This window comes from Sinocyclocheilus rhinocerous, unplaced genomic scaffold (genome assembly GCF_001515625.1).
Source record: "Sinocyclocheilus rhinocerous isolate Xijiao unplaced genomic scaffold, SAMN03320098_v1.1 scaffold196, whole genome shotgun sequence".
In the NCBI taxonomy this organism is placed as follows: domain Eukaryota; kingdom Metazoa; phylum Chordata; class Actinopteri; order Cypriniformes; family Cyprinidae; genus Sinocyclocheilus; species Sinocyclocheilus rhinocerous.
In genome coordinates this window covers 705,322-728,267 of record NW_015633546.1, presented here as the reverse complement: position 1 = coordinate 728,267, position 22,946 = coordinate 705,322, and the positions used below count along the sequence as shown (strand labels likewise).

Here is a 22,946-nt window from a genome sequence, read left to right as displayed (position 1 = left end):
AATGTTACATCCGGTTTTTGACAGAAGGAGGCGCTATAACGGTGAGAAACTTGACCGTACGTACAACTAATGCATCGAAATGGTGTTAACAGTAGCCTATATTACTAGTTGCAGTATTATTTTAAATGCGAGGAATCGTGAGCTTATGCGCAAATAAACCCATTAACTGCTATTTGCAGCTATGTTTTCTGATATTTATGCAGCAATTAAGATTTTCATAACTAAACATTGTTTGTTTGTAGAGATGGGATCTCGTGATTGAGGTCTGGCTGAACGTCAGTCTTTTCATTATTTGCGCTCCTCCTTAACTATCTTTAACCGCCTGCGCTCGTTAAGTTAGTCATTCACGAACATTATTTTCCGCTTTGCATCGCTGCTTTTGAAACCAAGTCTTTAAGCGAGAAAAAAATACTTGAATCTCATAGCATCTAAGAAACATTTCGAAATGAACACAGGAAGAATGTGAAGAATGAAGTTACATTTGTTATGCAACTACTATTGGTCTCTCTTGAATAAGCACGAGCTTCCCAGAACGAAACAAGTTCGCATTAAAGTTCCAGTTGCGTGTCCACACTCGACACTTTACAGCCCTTGGAAGAGACCACCCACTTCCTAGCTGATCGCATCTCATCTATTATGCGCGTTTAATGCAGGAATAAGAATCCGCTGAATTTATGGAAAACATGACTGGGAAAACAACGCTATTACACAGGTAATTAAACAGCTGTGCAGAGCGTCAGCGTATGGTATAAGTTTGTAGCTGCCTTGTTGTATGAAACGAAAAGTTGTATCCTACAGGGCTTTACTCTAAGACGTGTTAAAACTTGTGTTTGCGTTATCTCATTCCCCATTCCACACAGCACTGTTGTTTTAAATGCGTAGTTACAGCAGTCTGCGACCTCTTTTTCTTCAAATGCACTTATATCTGAACAGATGAGGCTCTTCAGGTTGTAGTAGCCTACAGTAAGTGAAAGTACTGTATGTTTCAGTCTCTGTTTTGGGTGAGGACGCCCTCCTCCACCCTTTTTTATTTGTTTGGTCGGCTAGATGTAGTTATTTTAAGTTAGGAATATTGTTTCTCATCTGTGTCTTGTATTTCACCTAATAATTCCCGGAAAAGGATGTATAGACGTAATTTTCCACCTCACACCAATGCATTGTTTTTTTTTTTATCCGCAAAATCTGCAAGGCTGAAAAGGCTGTCTAAAAGTATTCATGACTGACTCAGCTGTGAAGGAGATTTGAGGAGAAATGGTACGTTGCATTACGCACACGCACTCACACAATAAATAAGAGTTGTATGTAGGCTATATCTGTAAAAAGTTGGCATAGAGGTGCTTCTGAAGTGGCTTCTTTTTAGATGCGTTTACATATACTGTTTAATGCTGCTTAGAGGTGTCATAAATGCACTTACACAGCCGTTATAACTGTATATGTTGATACTATAAGCTAAAGTGTGTCATAATTTAATCTGGCTTTTATGGCATTACCTCTTTTCATATTTTGAGCAGGCACAGAGGCACACATTCAGAGCAGCCTTAACTCAGATGTGTAAAAGATGCCCTAAGAAAGTTTGTTTATCTGTAATTCTTTATGACCACATCTGGGTTGTTTTAGCATTATTTATATACTAATATTGTATTTATTAAAATTATGAATTAATAAAGACTTTTAAGTCGTTTTAAGTAACAATAACAGCAATGCTTCTAATGTGGTGGTTATCTCGGCTCATTAAAGTAGGCCTATAGTATAACAAACCTTATAGTACAGCTGTTTTCCCTTCAGTCTAGACGCAGTTGGATCCAGGCCACTTTTTCCAAGAGAGAATGTGTGAAATTTCTGCCAGCCTCACGTGATCATCACAGGTGTGCTTAATAATCTTGGTTGTCATATCTGCATATAATCTTTTAGCAATGACAATGCGAGTTAATCAGGTGCTTCTGAGGTTATTCATTTTGTCTTAAAGGACCCATATGAATTGCAGCTTTTGCTTATTTGCAGGTGTTATCCAGTGTGTCAAGTGTGCCAAAGCTTAGTAAGGTATTATTTTTTTGATCATCAGTACATTCATCCTCTATTTATTACCATGAAAATGTTTTCTCATTTTAATCATTTTTGTGCATAAAGCTCAGTCATGGACATTTTTAAACTGTGGTATTCAAGTCTTTAAAAGTCATGGGAATTCTTGGTAAAATCAGGGGATTTGATTGTCAGTTAAATAGTTAAATGTCTTGTAGTCGTACTCGGACATAAAATATTTCATTGTATAGATGTTGCTCTTTGTGAGTGTGATCTCTATAAAATAATTTTTAACACCATATCGAGTAATCGTGACTGGAAAAAAAACATGAGGTTTAAAAATAAGGTAAAATAGGAGTTTATATCTCATAATTCTGACATTTTTCTTGCAATTCTGAAAAAAAGAAATCAGACTTGTTGCAGTTACCTTTTTTTACTTTTTTTAACCATGGTGGGAAAAAAAACAGAATTGCAATATGTAAACTCAGAATTCTGAGGAAAAAAGTCAGAATTGCAAGATTTGTGCCATTCTGACTTCTTTCTCAGAATTTTGAGAATCTGAGTCTGAATTGTGTCATAAAAAAAGTCACAATTACCTCATTATTTTAAAATTCCGTGATGGAAACAAATTTCTATACCTTTTATCTCTCTTCTATTCTCATTTAGCTCATTTAATCTCTTTCCTCAGATGTTGCTGTGGGAGGCTGATCGCGGAGCATGTGAGTCTGTACTCTGGCTTGCTGGGACATGGCCCTGGTCCTGATGAGGAGGAGTGGTCAGTGCTGCAACACACCAGCGTCAGCCCCACTGATGCTTTCGGATCACTGGACTTCCAGGGCAGCACAAAGCGCACGTGTCGTGCCAAGGTTGGTGCTTACAAGGAGGAAAAACTTATCAGGCAGATGTGTTTATGCCTATTAACAGTGTATTTATATTATATACAATTGTGCATAGTTCATACAGTAAAGTGCTGTTTTCTCTACAGTATGTGCGTCTTTCCTGTGACACTCCACCAGAGCTCCTGGTCCAACTGATGCTGAGAGAATGGCACATGGAGATGCCCAAGTTGGTGATCTCTGTGCATGGAGGGACAGACAACTTCCCTCTGTCTCCACGGGTGTGCCAGGCTTTCAGCACAGGGCTCATCACAGCTGCAGAGAGCACTGGAGCATGGATACTGACTGACGGGATCAATACGGGTTTGTGTTTGTGGCTGGATACATATACTTTAAATGTCTTGTTTTTGCTATCACACTGTTTTCTAGTGAAGCACAGTACACAATAACCTCTTTCATATCATTATGACCTTATCACGGTTATTTTAGTAGTATTTATATCCTATTGTAGTATTTATTAATATTTTAAATTGGCTTTTATTTTTATATTTTCTGTTTTCATATTTTTAAATTTGAGAAATGTTGTTGTTTGTTTTTTTAAAAATATATCTATATTGCAGTATTTTTGGTACTTAAAAAATGTATTGATTTCACTTACTTGCCAAGGCAGTATTTCTCATTTCAATTAAGTATCTTAAGTTAAAGTTTTCATCTTATATTTAGATTTAGCTTTATATTTCAATTTACCAAAAACATTTTTAATAGTTTTAGTTACAGTAACAACACTGGACCTTCTTTCTCATTGTATTCAGGTGTGTCTAAGTATGTTGGTGATGCTGTAAAAGTGTATGGGTCACATGACCACAGGAAGAGGAATGTTGTCGGGATCCCACCCTGGGGCATTATTGAGAATAACAGTGACCTTATTGGCCGGGATGTGAGTTCTACATTTCTACACTATGCTATTGAATTATATTGCAATGTACAGTAGGATCTGAGGTGAAGGGGATTCAAAATCAAAATTCAAAATCATTTAAACCTGGATTTTGAGAGATTCAAAACAAAGAAATGTGATGATATAAAACAAATAATGCATTTAAGATTATGCATTTCTGGACCACTGCAGTAAATCTGTGACATTGACAATTTGTTAATTGTTACTTTGTTCAATTATTATTTGTACTGGTTTATTTCGTGCATTATGTTATATATATATTTTCTTTATTTTGTTTTGGTTTTGCTATACTGATGTTGGGGTTTATTGTCCTAGGTTTTGAGGCACTACCAGGCTCTAGGTAATCCTCTGAGTAAACGTGCCAGCCTGAACGGCATGCATTCACACTTCCTGTTAGTTGATGATGGGACCATGGGTAAATCAGGTTGTCAAATAGACTTGAGGAAAAGGCTAGAAAGGCATATACACTTTCTGAAAATCCACCCTAGTAAGTGTTTTCTTACAAATGTCAAATGTCTTTTGAGTTAAAAGATATGTGCATGTCTGATGTGTATATATTGTGATGTATATATGTGTGTGTGTGTGTGTGTATTGATTTCAGGGCTGCCTGAGCATGTGCCTTTAGTGTGTGTTGTAGTAGAAGGGGGTCCTGCCATCCTCTCAGTGGTGCTGGAGTATGTGCGCAGAAGTTCTCCTGTGCCTGTGCTGGTGTTTGAGGGAACAGGCAGAGCTGCAGACCTGCTGGCTTTAATACACAAACAAACAGCTGTAGAAAGGCATGTCTCACATAAGTGTACATGAATTTAAATAATATTTGGGTTGTGTTATATTGAATAGTCTGACCTGTTTCTGTATGTATGTCTCATATATTTGTCATAGAATGTTGGACTCAGATATTAAGGAGGATGTCCTGCTGAGGATTCAGGAAATGTTTGTTGTGGACAGACAAGAGGCCTCTGAACTTCTCAGCATACTCATGGAATGCATGGAATATAGAGAGCTTGTAAGTTAAATAACCTTATTTTACATCTCGTTGGAACACATGACCCTGATTGGTCAATTATGACAAATTTTTGTATAATGGCTGCTAAACAGTGTCATTGACCATTGTCACAAACAACTGGTTTCCTACATAGCTCTGCTAGTTTCATGTCTCTTGTATCACTCTACAAACAAAAATAATTATTAATTTCATTAAATTTTATTTTTGGTGCCTAGCCATGTACTAAGATTAATCTCAAAGTCATTTCAAATGTCAGTGTTTATTTATTTATTATGACTGACTGAACATTTTCTGGATAGATGATGACGAATTACTTGATCTCTTTAATCATGTGCTCACCTGGGTTATTATAATTTTCTAAAACCAAAACTAAAAGACATTTTCACTCTCTTGGTTTCAGGAGATGCAGATCAGTTTGCAGATTCTAATCGTCAGTTCATGAAAATACCAGTCAGTCCTAACTTAATCTCGAACTCCTCACTCATCAGCGAAGTTCTTGTCCTCTAAGCTGTGAACCTAGTGCAACATATTCAAATCCCCTTCTGCATTTCTCTGGCTGTTTCCTCTTCTTCTGTCTTCTTCCTCTCTCCTCCTACTTGGCGGTAAACACTGGTTGTTTTGTGTGATAAGATGCCTGCTGTGTATCGGTCTCTGTCACTATGCCGAAAGCTCTGATGCTAAGCCTCCATCAAACGGAATGTTGTAGTTTACCACACCCACCCCACATCTCTGAGCTTCTAAATTGAGAGAGAACAGAATAATTGGAATGATGGCGCATGAAACGTATTTCCATATTAATCGAGTAGAAGGGATTAATTTGGTCCCCAGGCTCACAGATTTTTTGATTGGGTATGAATCACTCATGTGAAGACGAAATGCCAAAGGCATGTTAAGAGAAGAACATCCCCTCTGGGTGTCTTATAGAGTTACATGCATTTATATATTGGTATGGGATGCTGGTGGTTTCATACTAATACCAAACAAAATAAATAACGTCTGGTTATATTGAACATGACACCACAGAAGTGCCACTAGTTTACAAATCTGTTTTAATGCTGGCCATCTGTGTTGGTTAAAATTAGTTTTCCTTTATGGGCTGATTTTTTAAATGAGGTCATACTTCAATGACTTTTCATCTTAGATCACCATTTTTGACTCTGAATCTGAGGACCTTCAAGAGGCAGATGTTGCGATCCTGACTACATCACTGAGAGGTATGTAATATTGTTATCATACTAATTAAATATTGGATTAATGTGGTTGTTCATCCAAAAATGAAAATACAGGTACCAGAGCTTCCCCTGAGGAGCAGCTAAATATCACGTTGGCCTGGGACAGAGCTGATGTGGCAAAGGACAACATTCTAGTGTACGGACAACAATGGCAGGTACAGTTATGATTTTACAGCCAGGATTAAGGCATTTATGAGTTAGAGCAGACGTGTATAATCCAGTGCTGGATTTGGTAGGTGGGATCCCTGGAGCAGACCATGTTGGATGCATTGGTAATGGATCGTGTCAGTTTTGTGAAGCTGCTGATTGAGAACGGCATGACCATGAGATGCTTCTTGACCATTTCTCGTCTGGAACAGCTCTACAATATAGTAATGCCCATTTACCACTTGCAGTAAGCTTTTGTCTCTGATATAAGCAAATATCTCTGATCCTTCTTATGATAAATCATTTGTATTTTCCAGCATAAAGGCTCCTCTGATCATTTTCTTCGACACATCATTGAGGATGCCAAACAGGTTTGTGTGAAGTGCAACCTTGAAGTTATTTCTGTTCTTCGTTGTGTGGGTTGTCAACAGCAAGTCAGACAATAATTGTTTGAATTTTTGTGGATCCTTTAAACAAAAATACAATATTGACGCAATTAATTAACTTAATTCACTGAGCACCAAATAAGCATATTAGAATGATTTCTAAAGGATCACCTGACACTGAAGACTAGAGTAATTCTCACAGAGATAAATTACAATTTAAAATATATTAAAATAGGAAACAGTTTTTTATAATTGTAACAATATTACAAGTTTACTGTATTTACAACATTACTCTTTTTGCTGTTTTTTTTAATACAAAATGCAGCCTTGATGAGCATTGGCGACTTATTTTAAAAACGTAAAATAATCTTACTATGGCTCCAAACTAAAACCTTACTGACCCCAAAATGTGTTCTATATTATATATCCTTATTATAGGCCAGGCTTAAAATGTTCTGTTTGTCAATCCACCAAGGGGTCCTTGACCTGAAATAGTGTTTCCATAAGCATTTTCTGTGTTTTTGTAGGCTCGTCTGCCTGCTGTTTATAGGATATCTTTAATTGACATTGGAATGGTGATTGAATACTTAATTGGCGGAGCTTATCGAAGCACATATACACGCAAGAGCTTCAGAGCCATGTACAGTCGCATTCATAACCCAGCTAAGGTCTGCTTTCTTTTCCAATAATCCATGTATTTCTGTGTTTTGAAAGTGAGTTTCCATTTCTTGTAGACATTATTGAACTTAAATTTAATGAGCTTTTTTGATCTGGGATAGGAGGGTGGTAAGGAGACATCCAGCCCTTTCAGCAAAGCCAGGAAAGCAGCTCCAACTCCAGAGACCTCCCCATCTCGCTCTCATTTCCACAGAACTGCTCGGCCATGCAGACACCAGGTTCTCTCAACATCTCCATTCTGTTCACAGCCGCAATATTGAGTCATATGCGTATGAATACATTCACAATCATTCCATTTATTAAAAACACCCAAAATTGTGTCTTTGCAGGAGGGTGCGGTTGCGCCTCAGGACGTGATGTCAACCTCGAGCCCCGAGTTTTTATGCACTTTTAACGACCTGTTTGTGTGGGCAGTGCTCAAGCATCGGCAAGAGATGGCGATGTTTCTGTGGCAGCATGGAGAGCAGGCTATGGCCAGGGCGGTTGTGGCCTGCAAGCTTTACCGTGCTATGGCGGTGGAAGCCGGAGACAGCAATATGGGTGACAGCATGGCAGAGGAGCTGAAGAAGAACTCTCTGTCAGTTTGTGTTTTTCCTCACTCTAAAGCTTGTAATGCAAACAACATGTGCTAAATACGGTGGCCCAATAGTGCACAACACAACTAAATCTCCACAACACAATGGAAACTAGACGCAACTTTCTTTATGATATTTAATCAAGACACTGGAGGATAAAAAGGAGAAGGCACATTTTTAAAGACATCAATACCACGGATAGAATCAGCATTTTGGGTTCCTGAAAGAACCTTTTAGTTGAACTTTTTTTTAGTTATTCTTACAATCTTAAAAATAGTGCTGTCACACGATTAATCGCGATTAATTGCATCCAAAAATAAAAGTTTTTGTTCACATAATATATGTGTGTACTGTGTATATTTATTATGTATATATAAATACACACACATGCATGTATATTTAAGAAAAAAATGTTATGTTTATATATTAAATATATTTACATATTATAAATTATATGAATATAAATATATACATGTAAATATTTTCAAAACATATACTGTATATGTGTGTATTTTGGATGCGATTAATTGTTTAACAGCACTAGAAACAAGCCACAACACAACGAAATTAGCACAACACAATGGAAACAAACCGCAACACAACGGAAACTAGTCGCAACAACTAAATTAGCACAACACAATATTAGCACAACACAGCAAAATTAGCACAAGATTTCTGTGCAGGGACATGAATTGGCGAATCAATTGCCTGAACTGTCTAAATAGATTGAACCGATTCACCAGAGGGCCATTCACACCAAGAATGATAAATATAAAGATAACTATATTAGCATCTACATCAACAGATGAAAGCGTTCTCTTTTAAGCATGTGATGCAGTTTTGTCATCTGATGCTTTAAATGCTCACTCTTTAATGTCGGGTTGATTCCAAAGATATTATTTCTCTGTGTTGTAGTTGTTGGGTGGACTTCTATTCTCACAAAATTATAATGATTATTAAAAGTTGTAGTTTTTAATAACTTGCTTTTTCTAGATTCAGGGTGATGAGGAGAGAGGGAGCAGGTGTCTTTGTCCCTGGACCAGAAAGGTGTATGACTTCTATACGGCTCCAGTGGTCAAATTCTGGTTTCACACAGTAGGTTTCCCCTTAATTCCACCTCCACCTTTCTCTTTCTCTCTCACCTTCCCATTCTTTCACACCCTCTCGCTCCAGCTGCCTCTCTTTTCAACCTTGCATCTCTGAAGATTTGATTTGTCCGCACAGATGGCGTTTCTGGGTTTCCTCATGATGTTCTCTTATACTGTGCTGGTGAGGCTGGATGAGAAACCCAACATTCAGGAGTGCTTGGTCATAACTTACATCCTGACCATGGCAGCGGAGAAAGCTCGAGAGGTGAGTGCCCTTGAAATCACACCCCTCTCCAGCAGTTAAAAGAAATATACAGTATGAGATCATCAATGTCTCCTTTTGTCTGTGAAAAGTTGGCTTAGTGCCCTTTGCAGCTGTTCATGGCAATTAAAGAAAGCATGTCTTTGAAAAGTTTTATCTTTACCAAGCTGGATTCCAAAGGTCTTCAGTAAGGTGCTATTGCTTTCTGATTAGGCTGTTCTCAAGCTTGACCCTGAGAATGGCACTGTCTGACTCCCCATCTTCTGTTATCTATGAACCCAGCAGCAGTGCACTTGTGGGAATTATTAACAGACTTCTGCCATTGACTAAATGTTTGAGTGATTGTTTATTGGTTAAAAAATCTCTGAATAACAGTAAAAAAAATATTTCTAGAACAATTAAGTGTAACAATTAAAACAAAAAGCATTTTTGTCCTCTCCTTTAAATCAGCAACAAAATATTGCTAATATTTAAAAGCAGTCTAATGCATAAGTGACTACATAATGATTCAAGATATAAAATAACATAAAATACATTTGTTTGAACGGCTTTTATTTATTTATTTGGAGTTCCTTAATAACAGAATTTACTTAGAATATTGTTGTAAATTACAATCCAATTATTTCAACATACAATATTTCAATATTTTCTACATACTTTGGAGTAGTATATTATTTTCATTTGCATATAAACTTTTGTTCCTGATGTTCAAATATGTATTCTGTCCTTTCCTACGGTATGTCTAATTTAGCTAAGTTTTAACAAGTGAGAGATGAATTTGTGCCACAGTACTATACTTTTTGATTTCATGTATCATATTTGTTGTAAACGACAACAGATATGGGATGCGTTTAATCTTTTAAATGGTTAGTTACATTTTATTATTTGCATTTAGCATTTTTCTCTGCTGTTCATGACCTTTTCAGAACAAGCCTGCTACTTAATTCTGGTTCACAACCCACTAGTTCAGAGCCACTGATTGATATATTAAAGTCCGCATGAAATCAAAATGGACTTTATAATCTTTTAAATGGTTAGTTACATTTTATTATTTGCATTTAGCATTTTTCTCTGCTGTTCATGACCTTTTCAGAACAAGCCTGCTACTTAATTCTGGTTCACAACCCACTAGTTCAGAGTCCAGGAGAATCTCCTTAAAGTCCGCATGAAATCAAAATGGACTTTATTTACTTTACTAGCGCACATTGCTAGTCTTGATGTGAACAATTAATCCGTGCAAGTTAATCCGCTGAAAAAAATTGTTTGTCTTGGTAATCTTTAATAAAAATCTGAACATTTGCTTCCACTCTGGAATGTCATTCCTTCCGGCTTGGGCAGAATATCCTTAAATGCACCCCTCCAACCGTTAGGTTGCTATGAGTGAGAGACAGAGAGGAGGAGCGCAAAAATAAAACCACGCCCTCTGTTCGATATTCCGTTTCAGCTGGAAATACGTCACTACACGGAAATAAAGTCGGCAGCAATTTCCGGTTCACGCGGACTTTAAGTATATTGTGTTGAGAGTGCTGGGTACACATGGGTACCACGTGTTTTCTAGGTGTTGGTTTTAGAGCCCAGGAAGTTCACTAAGAAGTTGAAGGTGTGGTTCAGTGAGTACTGGAATATCAATGACTTCATGGGCATCCTCCTGTTCCTGGTCGGGGTCTCCCTCCGGTGGCATCAAGAAACACGCTTAGCCAGTCACATTGTCTACTCTTTGGATTTCATCTTCTGGTCTGTCAGGCTTCTGGACCTTTTTGCTGTCAATCAGCATGCAGGACCCTACCTGACCATGATCACCAAAATGGTGTGTGATTTAAATGCATCAATACATAATTACTGTCTACATGCAACATTTGCTGCTGTTGTTATGTTTTTCATAAGATCAGTTGTTTTCTAATACTGTGATACATTTCACAAAAATAGAAAATATAATTTAAAATGTGTATATATTCTCCCACAGATGAGCAACATGTTCTATATCGTAGTCATTATGGCGATTGTGCTGGTCAGTTTTGGCACGTCCAGGAAGTCCATTCTGTCACCTAATGAGGATCCGTCCTGGAATCTGCTCAGAGATGTAGTCTTTCAGCCCTATTGGATGATCTTTGGGGAGGTGTATGCTGGAGAGATTGATGGTGAGTGCAACAAAAGGACACCATTCAGTCTGGTCAGTTCATCTGATTTAAATAAACCTTATCTCTAATATTTGGTTGTCAGGTTATGGTTCACTCTTCACGTCCTGTATATGATCTACTCTATCATTACTATTAGCTATGATATTATTAATAGCATTTGTAAGATATTTTATGTTAGATTCTATTGTGATAATCCCTTCTTGTTTTGACAGCATGTAGTAATCCTGAAACCTGTGTCCCTGGAGCTTTCCTCACCCCCTTCCTGCAGGCCGTCTACCTTTTTGTTCAGTACATTATCATGGTTAATGTACTTATTGCATTCTTCAAGTATGCACTTCATCTTCGTCTTTATGACTTGGCATAAGTTGTCATTCGCTCACATATTTTCATTTGTTTCCTGGTGTGATGATAGTTTGGTCTGTTGAGTTGTTGGACTAATATGCGCCATGACATCCAGAGTGGAAGATTGTTGCAGGAGTCGGTGTTGATGTATTGTTGAGTCTTGGTTGCTTTGTGATGGTTTAACCTACTTTGCATTATTATTTACTTCACAGCAATGTTTACTTTGACATGAGCTCCATATCCCGTAAGCTGTGGAAATACAACCGCTATCGTTACATCATGACATATCAGGAGAAGCCGTGGCTGCCGCCCCCTCTCATCTTTTTCAGTCATGTAACATTGTGTCTCAGCTCAATGTGGCAAAAGCACAGAAAGGCATCCAAACGGGGAAGAGCTGGTCTGAGTAAGTGTGTGAATTTTTTATGAACCATCATAGCTCTCTGTTTTATGTCTTACAAAACTGACATGTCTTGCATTATTGACTCGGCAGGATTGTTACAATACAAAAAAAAAAAAACAGTAGAGGATACCAATACCAGTTTATAGTTCTTTACGAGTTTAAGTTTCTTTAAAAAAAAAAGTAAGAAACATCTTTATTTCAAAAGATTTAAAAAATATTAATGTAAATATGAACCAATTAAATTTAAACAATGACATGTAGTGTTCAGTTATTTTGTACAATAAGTGTTTTTTATGTTATATAACAGCAGAATCAAATATTCAATAAACATTAAGAATACTAAATTATTATACTATTAAATTAAAATATTACTATTAGTAGCTTAGTATTAGTTTGGTATTCTTCGCTGCATGATTATCGTGATCCTGTCAGAATTTGACTGAGAAACATCGGTTTACTAGTGGTGTACATGTTAGGTTAGAAATTATTTTTGATTCGATTTACACACGTTTTACACACAAGCTACATTTTCACAATTCAGCCCAATTCAATTATTTAGCAATTTGCACTATTGTTGAATATTGACAAAATGTGACAACATAATGTTTTACTTTCACAGTTTCAAAATGTTTTTCTTGTATAAAAATTAATGTACATTTATGATTGATCCAATACAAAAAAAGTGCATACTGTTGTTTCTTAAAATCCTTTTTTTATACACAATATTATCACACATTTAAGTGTATAGCTGGTGTGCGTACAGAATTACTCCTGGCCCCTGATGATCTGAAGAAGTTGCATGAGTTTGAAGAAAAGTGTGTCACTGGATATTTCAGAGACAAAAAGGAGAGTCAACAAGGCAGTCAAATCAACCAGATTCGCTCTGCAGCTGACAAGTGAGTGCATCTCCCAAATCTCATTTGAATGCAGCAGGAAATTACATCATTTGTTTTTAGTTAATCTATCAGTTGATTGAACTTTGTAAATAAAGCTATGCATCTGAATTTCCATTTAAAATGATTTGGTTTACCTGAAATAAATGGAATGAATTCAAGTTTGTCTATGGTGTTTGTTTCTAGGGCTGAAGAGATGGCTGGAATATTAGTTGAGGTTGCTGAGAAGATCAGTATCATCCAGGACAATATGCGCACTTTAGACGGTCACTTGGGTCAGTTGCAGGACTTGTCTGCTTTAGCAGTGGACACTCTAAACTTCCTCTCAGCCACAGACAACCAGCAGCAAGAGGTGGCCCGTTTTGGTCAGAGCCAGCCAATTTCATGCCGCCATGAGCAAGTGTCCCATAGCTGCTGTCTCCGCATTGGCGGAAGTGTCGCCCCCAGCCAAGCACTTCCATCTCCCAAGCACTACCGCAGTATGCCACCTTCCTTACTCAGAGGCTTGGGGCCTGGCCGGCAGCGTCCTTCCCTGGAGCTGCCACCAGGGACGAGTGTTGGACCCTTTGAGTTCAGGAGCAAATGCATGTCTGCAAGCCCAGAGGAAGAAGATTGTAGTTTTAGGTGGCCCCTACAGCGTGGCGATTCAAGAGAAGGTGTATGCGATCTCTCTTTACCTCACCTATGCGCTGGATGGAGGGACAAGGGAATGTATGGATCTGGGGAACCATCACGTGCCAGTTCTCCCACCATGCCTCTGAGAGACTTACAGCTTCAACCCAGCCATGAGGAGTCTATGGAGGAAGAGGATGATGAGGACAACTTACATGCAATGTCCAGATCCTCCAGCCATACATTCCTGCTTACAGATTCCCACAGTGATGGGGATCGATCAGTGGGGATCAGAAACCCGGCATTCTACAGGCTTGATGATACTGGACACGTCACAAGACCTCAAGGACTTTTAGGCAGGAAATGGGCCTTTGATCTGGAGCAGAGCCGCTCGCTCTCGGCCAGCATGGAGACTGTGGCCATGCCTGATGCCTCGACATCAGAGCACGGCAGACGGACACTTCTGGCGCCTCCCCAACACAGCCATGACCAGAGAGGTATTATGGATGCAAGTCATAAAAACCACACACTATATGTCAATCTCAGTTTGTGTTAAAGGGGTCATATGATGCGATTTCAAGTTTTCCTTTCTCTTTGGAGTGTTACAAGCTGATTGTGCATAGATAAGATCCCTGAAGTTGCAAAGACTAAAGTCTCAAAACCAAAGAGATATTCTTTATCAAAGTTAAGACTCTGCCACGCCCCCCTAAAACGGCTCGTTCTAACACGCCCCCACATATTTACCTCACTATGTGGAAATATTTGCATAATGCGGCCCAAATGTGCACGCAAAGAAAGAAGGCGTGGTTTCAGTAACCGCAGTTAGTGTTGAAGCAGCCATGTCAGGGAGACGCTGCGTGTTTCTAGGCGAAAGCAAAAGCACTTTATTTGGCCTTCCGAAAGTAGATGCATTTAGGAATCTTTAAGATTACTTACAACAGATCAGCAATGCATTTTATGGACGACCATTTCATGAACCTAGGAGTGGAGGTAATTCTGACTTTGCTATGACAATCTGGCGCTTCTGAATCAGCTACTGTTTAGTTATTAGTTTAAGTATTTGCTATTGACCGTTCAAATGCGGAGTCATACATATAGGACCTACAATAATGTACAGTATTTGAAAAATAATGTGTTTTTTGAACATTAAAGCATGTCAACATATTCTGTTACACCAAATACACAAAATAATGATCTTTAAAAAAGCATCATATGACCCCTTTAATTAATCCATTAATGTATGTGACTCTAGGGTTATCTAAGATCTTTAAGAGACAAAGGTCATTTGGGAAAAAGTCCATAAAGACCAGAGCAGGAACCCCAGAGAATGTAAGCCAACCTGTCATGTCTGTTTAATTTCAAGCAGTCAGACCTAGTGATAAACATATGATTAAGTAATGCCACTGTCTCTTAGGTAAAACTAGATGAAACACGGGGATGCATGCATGAGGTTGACCCACGCAGAAAAATGAGGAGGAAAGTAAAAGGCCTGTTTGACCGGAGATTCAGAACCTCAGTCAGTCTAACCCAGCTGAGTATGTTTTCAAACTTTTTGATGCCCAAATGTAGGGTTCCTGCGGGTCTGAAAAAGGTCTTAAACAGTTTTAATGTGCCCCCGTCCAGGGCCTCCACAATTTAAGGGCTAAAAAGGCTCTTAAATTGGAGCAGAAAGTCTTAAATTAACAAAGTCATGCCACTGAATTTTGCATGCGCTGCAAAAAATGAGTATCTTCCTCATTTTTGTTTTGTTTTCCTTAATGTCCTTGAATCAAGATTAATTTACTTGAGATGGAAAATGAAATGAGATCAGATCAATTAAGTGAGGTTATGTTTAAAACAAGAACAAATATCTGTTAATGGGGTATGGAAACTTGTTTTCCCTTTGAATTAAGTTGATATTTTACCAGATATTTGTTCTTGTTTTAATCATAAACTTGCTTCATTTTGATCAGTTTCTTATAAAACAAGACTTTTTATGTAATGTAATTTTGCATTGCAAGCGAATGTGTCTTGATTTAAGAATCTTTAGAAATTTGCACTGGAAAACGAGAACAATACTTATGAAGAACGTACATTTTTTTTTGCAGTGTGCTTTTTTTTTCTTGTAAAATGAATTTCAGACTAATGGAGATCTGTTGAAAGTTGTATTTTCTAACTTTGAAACGCTGCTAATACAATTTATTTAGAGACCATATTGACGTATTTTGTTCTATTCAATTTATTCCTTAAGTTTTCTGTACTTGGTCTTAAAAAGTCTTACATTTACCTTCATAAAATCTGCAGAAACCCTGAAATAATATTATATATATATTTGTATGTCTAAATTAGTTATATTAGATACATTTCAGCTTATTTCTGGAATTGTTACCTGAAATGAAATCACACCAACCTGCAAAATGTCACTGGGATCATTTTTCATTCTATTTATTAGATGTTGACCAAGTGGATTTCACAAAATTGGCCCCATCATGGCTGGTAAGGCCCAGCATAGTTCACCTGTAGTGCTCACATCATGAAGGTGATTTCTGTCCTGTTTGTGAGACATTTGATGGGCTGAATGTTATGACCTCTCCTCAGAACACTGTGACCCCCGGGCAGCCACTTCTAAGCAGCTGGGCCAGGTCTATCAGTCAAAGACCCTCGTAAGTTCAGTTTTTGATTTGATGAGATGTTAATTATTAAGAAGAAATATTTCTAACTGTTCACCTAATTTTTCTACTTCTTGTAGGGTAAGCAGCATGACACAAGAAGGTAAGTTACTTGTACTTTTATGGTAATTCTGTTTATGTTGTGAGTAAATTGCATGGGATTGATTTTGGTGTGCTCTGTCTGTGTGTAATGTTAGTAAAGAGCTCTACATTTAAGTTGACTGAAGATTTAGGCCAGCATTACTCAGGTGAGTAATAATTAGACTTTATAACCTCAAATATTTTTTGTTTTGTTATTCTGTGGATATGATGGATCTCTTTTGGTCTCTGGTGTTTTTTTTTCTTTCAGCAATGGAGAGGAACAACCTTATGAGACTAGCTCACTCTATACCATTCACCCCTGTGTCATTATTGGGTAAACAATCAAACCATAGTTTTTTTTATTATTTACTTATTATTTACAGATTTAGTTATTTACATAAATGTCCTCTGCTCTGTGCAGGTGGTGTTGAGGTCTGTATTTATACACTCGAGGAGACAGAAGCAGGGTCTTCACTTGAAGATCAGTCCTCTAAAATTTCCACCTGGATTCAGCACGGACGTACAGCTGTTCTTCAGCCTTTAGCCCACCAGGAGGTGCTGGATGGGGGTCTGCGCAGGGCCACCAAGGTGGTGTGTACCTGGGCTGAGGGTGATGTGTTGAAGCTGGGATCAGTATACGTGGTGAAAGCCTTCAGGCCAGAGGTGGTTCGCATCTGGCAGAAAGTGTTCCCAATCAGCACTTCACTTCATCTCTGTCTGCGGGTACAGTTTTTACATTTTAAATGTAAACATTTCTAAAATTGATGCATGTAAATTTAGTTGTTTACATTTTTACACTTAGTATATACAGCAGATGTTTTAATTATGTGTGTATATACCACACACACACACACACACAATTAAAACTGGTCAAACTTTTCTAAAGTCTCATATGCTCACTAAGGCTGGTCAAATAGTAATATAAATATTATTACAATTTAAAATAGCTGAATTTTCAGCAACCAATACTCCAATTTTTAGTGTCACATGATCATTCAGAAATAATTCTAATAAGCTACTTTAAGAAACATTCGAGAAGCAGTGTACAAGAAACATATCTCATTTTTATTAACAGTCTTTGCTGCTTAATATATTTGTAGAAACCATGAAACACTACCATTCAAAAGTCAGGGTTTCTACAAAAATATTATGCAGCAAAAACTGTTTTCAGCATTGATAATAAGAACCATTATTAATTATTTATTAATTGACCATCAATAATAATAGATAATAACTAAGCACCAAATCAGCATATTTGAATGATCTCTGAAAGATCATGCGACATCACAGCAATTCTGAAGGCAAATTGTTATGCCAATTACATTTTAAAATATACTAAAATGGAAAATAGTTCTTTTAAATTGTAGTAATATTTCACAATAATACTAATTTTACTGCATTATTTTATCAAATTCCACAATTTTGACAGTAGTTATATATATATATATATATACAGTGGTGTGAAAAAGTGTTGGCCCCCTTCCTGATTTCTTATTTTTTTGCATGTTTGTCACACTGTAATGTTTCAGATCATCAAACAAATTTAAATATTAGTCAAAGATAACACAAGTAAACACAACATGCAGTTTTTAAATGAAGGTTTTTATTATGAAGGGAAAACAAAATCCAAAACTACATAGCCCTGTGTGAAGAAGTGTTTGCCCCCCTGTTAAAACTGGTTTATCACACCTGAGTTCAATTACTCTAGCCTCACCCAGGCCTGATTACTGCCACACCTGGTCGCAATCAAGAAATCAAACATGAAAAAAAAAAAAAGAAATCAGGAAGGGGGCCAACACTTTTTCACACCACTGTATATGTATATATATACACATACATGTATAGATAGATATTTAAATTTTTGATGAAATTATTTTAAATTATTTATATACTGGATTTATTATTATATATCACTTTGCAGGTTTTATTATTCATTATTATTCTCTCTGCTTCTCTGTTGACTAATTTCTCTTCACCCTGCAGGAAATACAACAACAGAGAGCAGCACAGAAACTCATGCAGCGATTCAACCAAATTAAACCCAGCAGTGTGCCCTACAGTCCTAGGTCAGCATTATGAATCCTTTCTGTGTTATTACGATGACAAGAAGTTGATGACCAAGTATACATAAATCTAAGCACGTGTATGTGTGCAGGTTTCTGGATGTCTCCTTGCTGCACTGGCGCTCTGACGGCCAGTGGTTGACTGTTGAGAAGAACATGAGCGGTCATTTCAGGAAATACAACAATAATACAGGAGAGGAGATCTCGCCCTCCTCTGGTCTGGAAGAAGCAATGCTAGCATTCTCTCACTGGACATACGAGTACACCAACAGGGAACTGCTAGTGCTGGATCTACAAGGTATAAGATAGGCTTACTCTAAGAGCCTGTATTTATTATTATTGTTTGAAAGGTGATGAATTGATTTTTTATTTTTGGCTGAAGGTGTGGGAGCGGACCTCACAGACCCCTCACTGATCAGAGTTGATGATAAAAGGTAAATAGGCACAATAAATGTGTAGCATCCAAAACGTTTCAATGTATTTGCTAAGATTTGTACTTCTCAACGCGTTTGTTTACGCTGCTTCTAAGTAAAGTTTGCTCCTGTTTAGCTCCTCTGGAGAGATGGCGTTTGGACCTGCCAATTTGGGTGATGATGCAATCCAGAGCTTTGTTATCAAGCACACCTGCAACTCCTGCTGCAAGAAGCTCGGTCTCTCAGGTGAGGTAACACTCATGTCACAGGCTGAGGGTTGAACTTTCAGTACTCTTCTATTTTTCATTCCCTGCAGTGGCAGCTCTCGTAAATACGTCCACATGGCATACCTCCATGTCTCCAACTTTAGAAGTGATTTGAGAGTTTGTTTGAAAAGAGCAAACTTCAAAATGAACAGGAAAAGCCATCTAATTAAGCCTGAAGGTTTAGAAAAAAAATTCTGAGGCAGAAATTATTTCATTTCCATGACAGCAAAGGCATGCAGAAGAGGGGCGTGGTTTCCTTTGTGGCATGTGGAGTGTTCTCTTTGATTACATATTTAATAGTTCTTTGTGCGTTAGAGAGTGTTGACTTTGATTAGATATTAATTACTGTCTCATGGAAGACATATGAGATGCCTGTTGTTTGTATCAAGAGGGAGGCTTTGCTTCAGAAGTACAGGGATAAAAAATAAACAAACAAACGAAAACCACTGCGCCACATTTGTTTGATATTTCAAAGGTGCTTTGTTTTTTTTATTCGTCTTCGTCCTCTCCAAGAACCACATCAAATCAAAACAAATTATTCATGTGCAATCCACAAATTTAATTTCGGATCTTAAGAAAAGCATCTCTCTGTGATAAATTATGAATATGCATCACAATTGAGTATATTGTGTTTGGCTTTTCAGATTTGAGGAGTTGCGGCAGCCAAAGGAAGTCAGTTCCTGCCTTTGATGAGACGAGCAGCACAGTTTAACCTCTAACCTGGAAGTAGACTCAGTTTCCAGGGAGCTCGACTTGTTCACATCCTGTTTCGATATATATAAAATAGTAAAGAGCTGCTCAAGGTGACAGAACATTTACTTTTGCGTTGGTCATAGCTGATGCTTTTTTCCATGATAAACAATATAAGTCGATAAGGGAAGTCAGTTTTCCATTTAAAATTTTTTATTATTTTATTACTTCATGTGTGTACCTATACTAATAGTGTAAACATTGTTCAACATATATTTTTATGTTTAAAAAAGAATAAATAAAAATATAATAGTATGTGAGGCCTTGAAACACCCCATGAGTGCAAAATCTAATTTAGTATTTTTGTCTTCAAGTCTTGTCTGTTTTCAAGTAAAAAAACAAACAAAACTAAACATAAATTTCTTTCAATTGTTTTTGTAAGATGATAAGAGAATGTATCTTGAAGTATGTTCTTCTTACTTCACTGGCAAACGTCTCATGCCAAAGTATCTTACTGCGTAAGATAAGACTTGTTCTCAGAAAATATATTACATTTTTTATTCAATGGCAATTTTTAAAATTATTTAAGCATAAATCTAAACAAATGTAGAGAGGTTTATGTTTACAATTAGAACATTTGCAAAAGGGTTAAATAAAACTATTCTCTAATCTTACACTTTTGTTTCTAAAATAAATTGATCTTGTTTTAAGGAAGTTTCGACATTTTTACTGGAACACAAGACTGATTAATAATAAAATGAAATGAAGACGAGATTGCATCCATAAAATTTTCTTTATTTTTTTTTATCCCACAAAGAAATGTCTACAAAAAGCCATAAAATATAGAATTTAACAAAAATCACTTAAGTCCTTCGCTTAGTATATACAACATGGAGGAGACACTTTAAGGTCTCGATTAATCAGTACTTTTACATGTCCATTTCACAATGCTCGCACATCAAGCTCAACCCCCCAGCCCCCCCACCCCCGACTCAAACAAGTATGCGCACATATTCAGTCCATCACACAAAGTGCTATTCACCATTCACTTATATACTGTCTTAAAGCCCAACTCACATATACAGTACATACAACACGCATACACACACACACATTCAGACTGTTGGCAAGTTAACAGAAGCCCCCACCCTCCCTTGCTACATGTGCTTTACTTGTATTGTGGACATGCGCTAAAGTTCTGTCAATCAGAGCCCGTTCTCCATGAACAACAAACATTTGGTTGTTTGAATATTCACACTTGCATCTGAATTCCACTTTTTGATTGCTTCTCAAGTAAACAACTTATACAGTAAAGCATCTACCCCGTAATGCCATTCAGCTTCACTTCACACTAGCTATGGCACTTGAAAACAAAAATGTTTACATATTTAGTACATAAAAAGATGCTGCACGCTAAGTACAGTCTTAAGGGTTTTGGTAACAGATGCTACCTGTTTGTTTTGCTGCTGCTGTTGTTTTTCATCCAGGGAGACAGACACATTCTGATTAATAAATTAACAAAAATATTTAAGAAAGAAAAGGAAAAAACTGAAATGTGTAGTATGCATCAGTAGTGTTCAGTAGAATAGCCGTCTGTGGTCACATGTAGGTATACACTCAAAATCACACACAGACATGTTGTTTCCTTCATTTCAAGTGTAGGACTAGTGTATGCCTATAGTTGATATATTCGTCCTCGATTAGTGGAAGTATAGGAGACTTGAATCGGCAAATTTGTGACCCTGGACCACAAACCAGTCATGAGTAGCACGGGTATATTTGTAGCAATAGTCAACAATAGCCTACATTGTATGGGTCAAAATTATCGATTTTTCTTTTATGCCAGAAATCATTAGGATATTAAGTAAAGATCATGTTCCATGAAGATATTTAGTAAATTTTCTACCGTAAATATATCAAAACCTAATTTTTGGTTAGTAATAGGATGCATTGCTAAGAACTTCATTTGGTTTTCAAGATTTTCAAATAGTTGTATCTCGGCCAAATCTTGTCCTATCCTAACAAACCATACATCAGTGGAAAGCTTATTTATTCAGCTTTAACCCAGATGAGGTATACATCTCAATAATAAAAAAAAAGACCCTTATGGTTGGTTTTGTGGTCCAGGGTCACATTTGTAAGGGTCGAAACATACTCGAAGTACGCATGCGCAGACGCAAGCACTTAATCGACGCACTGCCAACGTGAGCTCTTGCGTTGGTCTAGCGGCGATAACAAACCTCACCAGGGCGATAAAGTTACATTCAGATGTTCTGACAGAAACCCAGATGTTATTATTCAGGTAAGTTGTAATAAACAGACTTTAACTAACGGTTAACTAACTGCCCCACATAACAGTCCTCAAATTTGTCCTCAAAGAAAAATTCCCGCCATAACGCCTCGTGCGCAACAAGCTTGCGTCCGCGTTCACGCACTTGCGTAAAGTATGTTTTGACCTTCAATGCCTTTGTATTATTTTATTCCTTCACAGTAAGAAATACTTTGTGCTTATGTCTGTGTCCACGAACAGAATGAACAGGGTGTGTTGTGTTCCGTCAACACCAACCCAGAAACATTCAGAATAAAACGAGCCCGAGCCCTCCCCATTGCCCACCCTTCATCATCAACACATAAAAAACACAAAAGCCCAAAGGTTTCATTATTATGAACCGGCATGCAAGAATAACTGAACAATAGGCTAATAATAATAGAATTATAGTAAAATTTAAATAATCTTAGAATGCAAAGATGACTGCAGTAAATGCTTCCAGTTATTGCTACAGTACCTAACAGTGTTCTCATATAGATACAAATTCCTCTCGCCCTCAATTCACAGTCTAATACAAAAAAAAGCCTTCATCATAAGTTTAAAATGATTTCTGACTGAATCCATTTTCTGTAATGAGCATAGAAATAGATAGAGAGCAGCTTATTCATGCTCTGTATAAATAATCTAACTTACATAAAATCCATTTCATTTCAGGAGATGCTTAATAATTACGTTTTAATTTGGAGCACAGGCACCGTTGCTAGTACACTGCTGCACATTGATATTTACAGAGAGAGAGAGAGAGAGAGAGAGAGAGCTGTTTGCTGGGATGTACAACAAGCGATGCAGTGCAGCGAGGCCTGTTCTGCAGTCGAGCTTGTTTCACCACTCAACGTTGGGAATATGCTTTATATACACACACACACACACACACACACACACACACCAAA

The 22,946-nt window shown here is 37.4% G+C and overlaps 1 protein-coding gene across 1 annotated transcript; it reads left to right on the top strand.

Annotated features, from left to right (window-relative positions):
- The first annotated feature begins 509 nt into the window (after window positions 1-509).
- Window positions 510-20,291, top strand: LOC107744470 (transient receptor potential cation channel subfamily M member 6-like). The gene is made up of 38 exons (XM_016558140.1): window positions 510-712; window positions 1,190-1,254; window positions 1,786-1,865; window positions 2,002-2,040; window positions 2,708-2,885; window positions 3,005-3,218; window positions 3,668-3,792; window positions 4,126-4,297; window positions 4,412-4,586; window positions 4,690-4,813; window positions 5,955-6,027; window positions 6,100-6,200; window positions 6,282-6,416; window positions 6,510-6,563; window positions 7,106-7,246; window positions 7,358-7,474; window positions 7,586-7,885; window positions 8,831-8,926; window positions 9,056-9,184; window positions 10,740-10,988; window positions 11,145-11,319; window positions 11,532-11,646; window positions 11,874-12,064; window positions 12,825-12,957; window positions 13,141-14,063; window positions 14,819-14,895; window positions 14,981-15,101; window positions 15,998-16,041; window positions 16,144-16,208; window positions 16,295-16,317; window positions 16,412-16,462; window positions 16,564-16,629; window positions 16,717-17,018; window positions 18,279-18,361; window positions 18,451-18,656; window positions 18,741-18,792; window positions 18,908-19,017; window positions 19,682-20,291. The coding sequence occupies exons 2-38, from the start codon at window positions 1,252-1,254 to the stop codon at window positions 19,747-19,749; spliced, it is 5,310 nt and encodes a 1,769-aa protein (XP_016413626.1). The 5' UTR covers window positions 510-712; window positions 1,190-1,251; the 3' UTR covers window positions 19,750-20,291.
- The last annotated feature ends 2,655 nt before the right edge of the window (window positions 20,292-22,946 follow it).

Excerpts from the sequence above, each read along its gene's own strand:
- LOC107744470 (XM_016558140.1), top strand. Across the intron at positions 3,219-3,667 it reads GACTGACGGGATCAATACGG|GTGTGTCTAAGTATGTTGGT; the intron begins GTTTGTGTTTGT and ends CATTGTATTCAG. Across the intron at positions 6,028-6,099 it reads CCTGACTACATCACTGAGAG|GTACCAGAGCTTCCCCTGAG; the intron begins GTATGTAATATT and ends ATGAAAATACAG.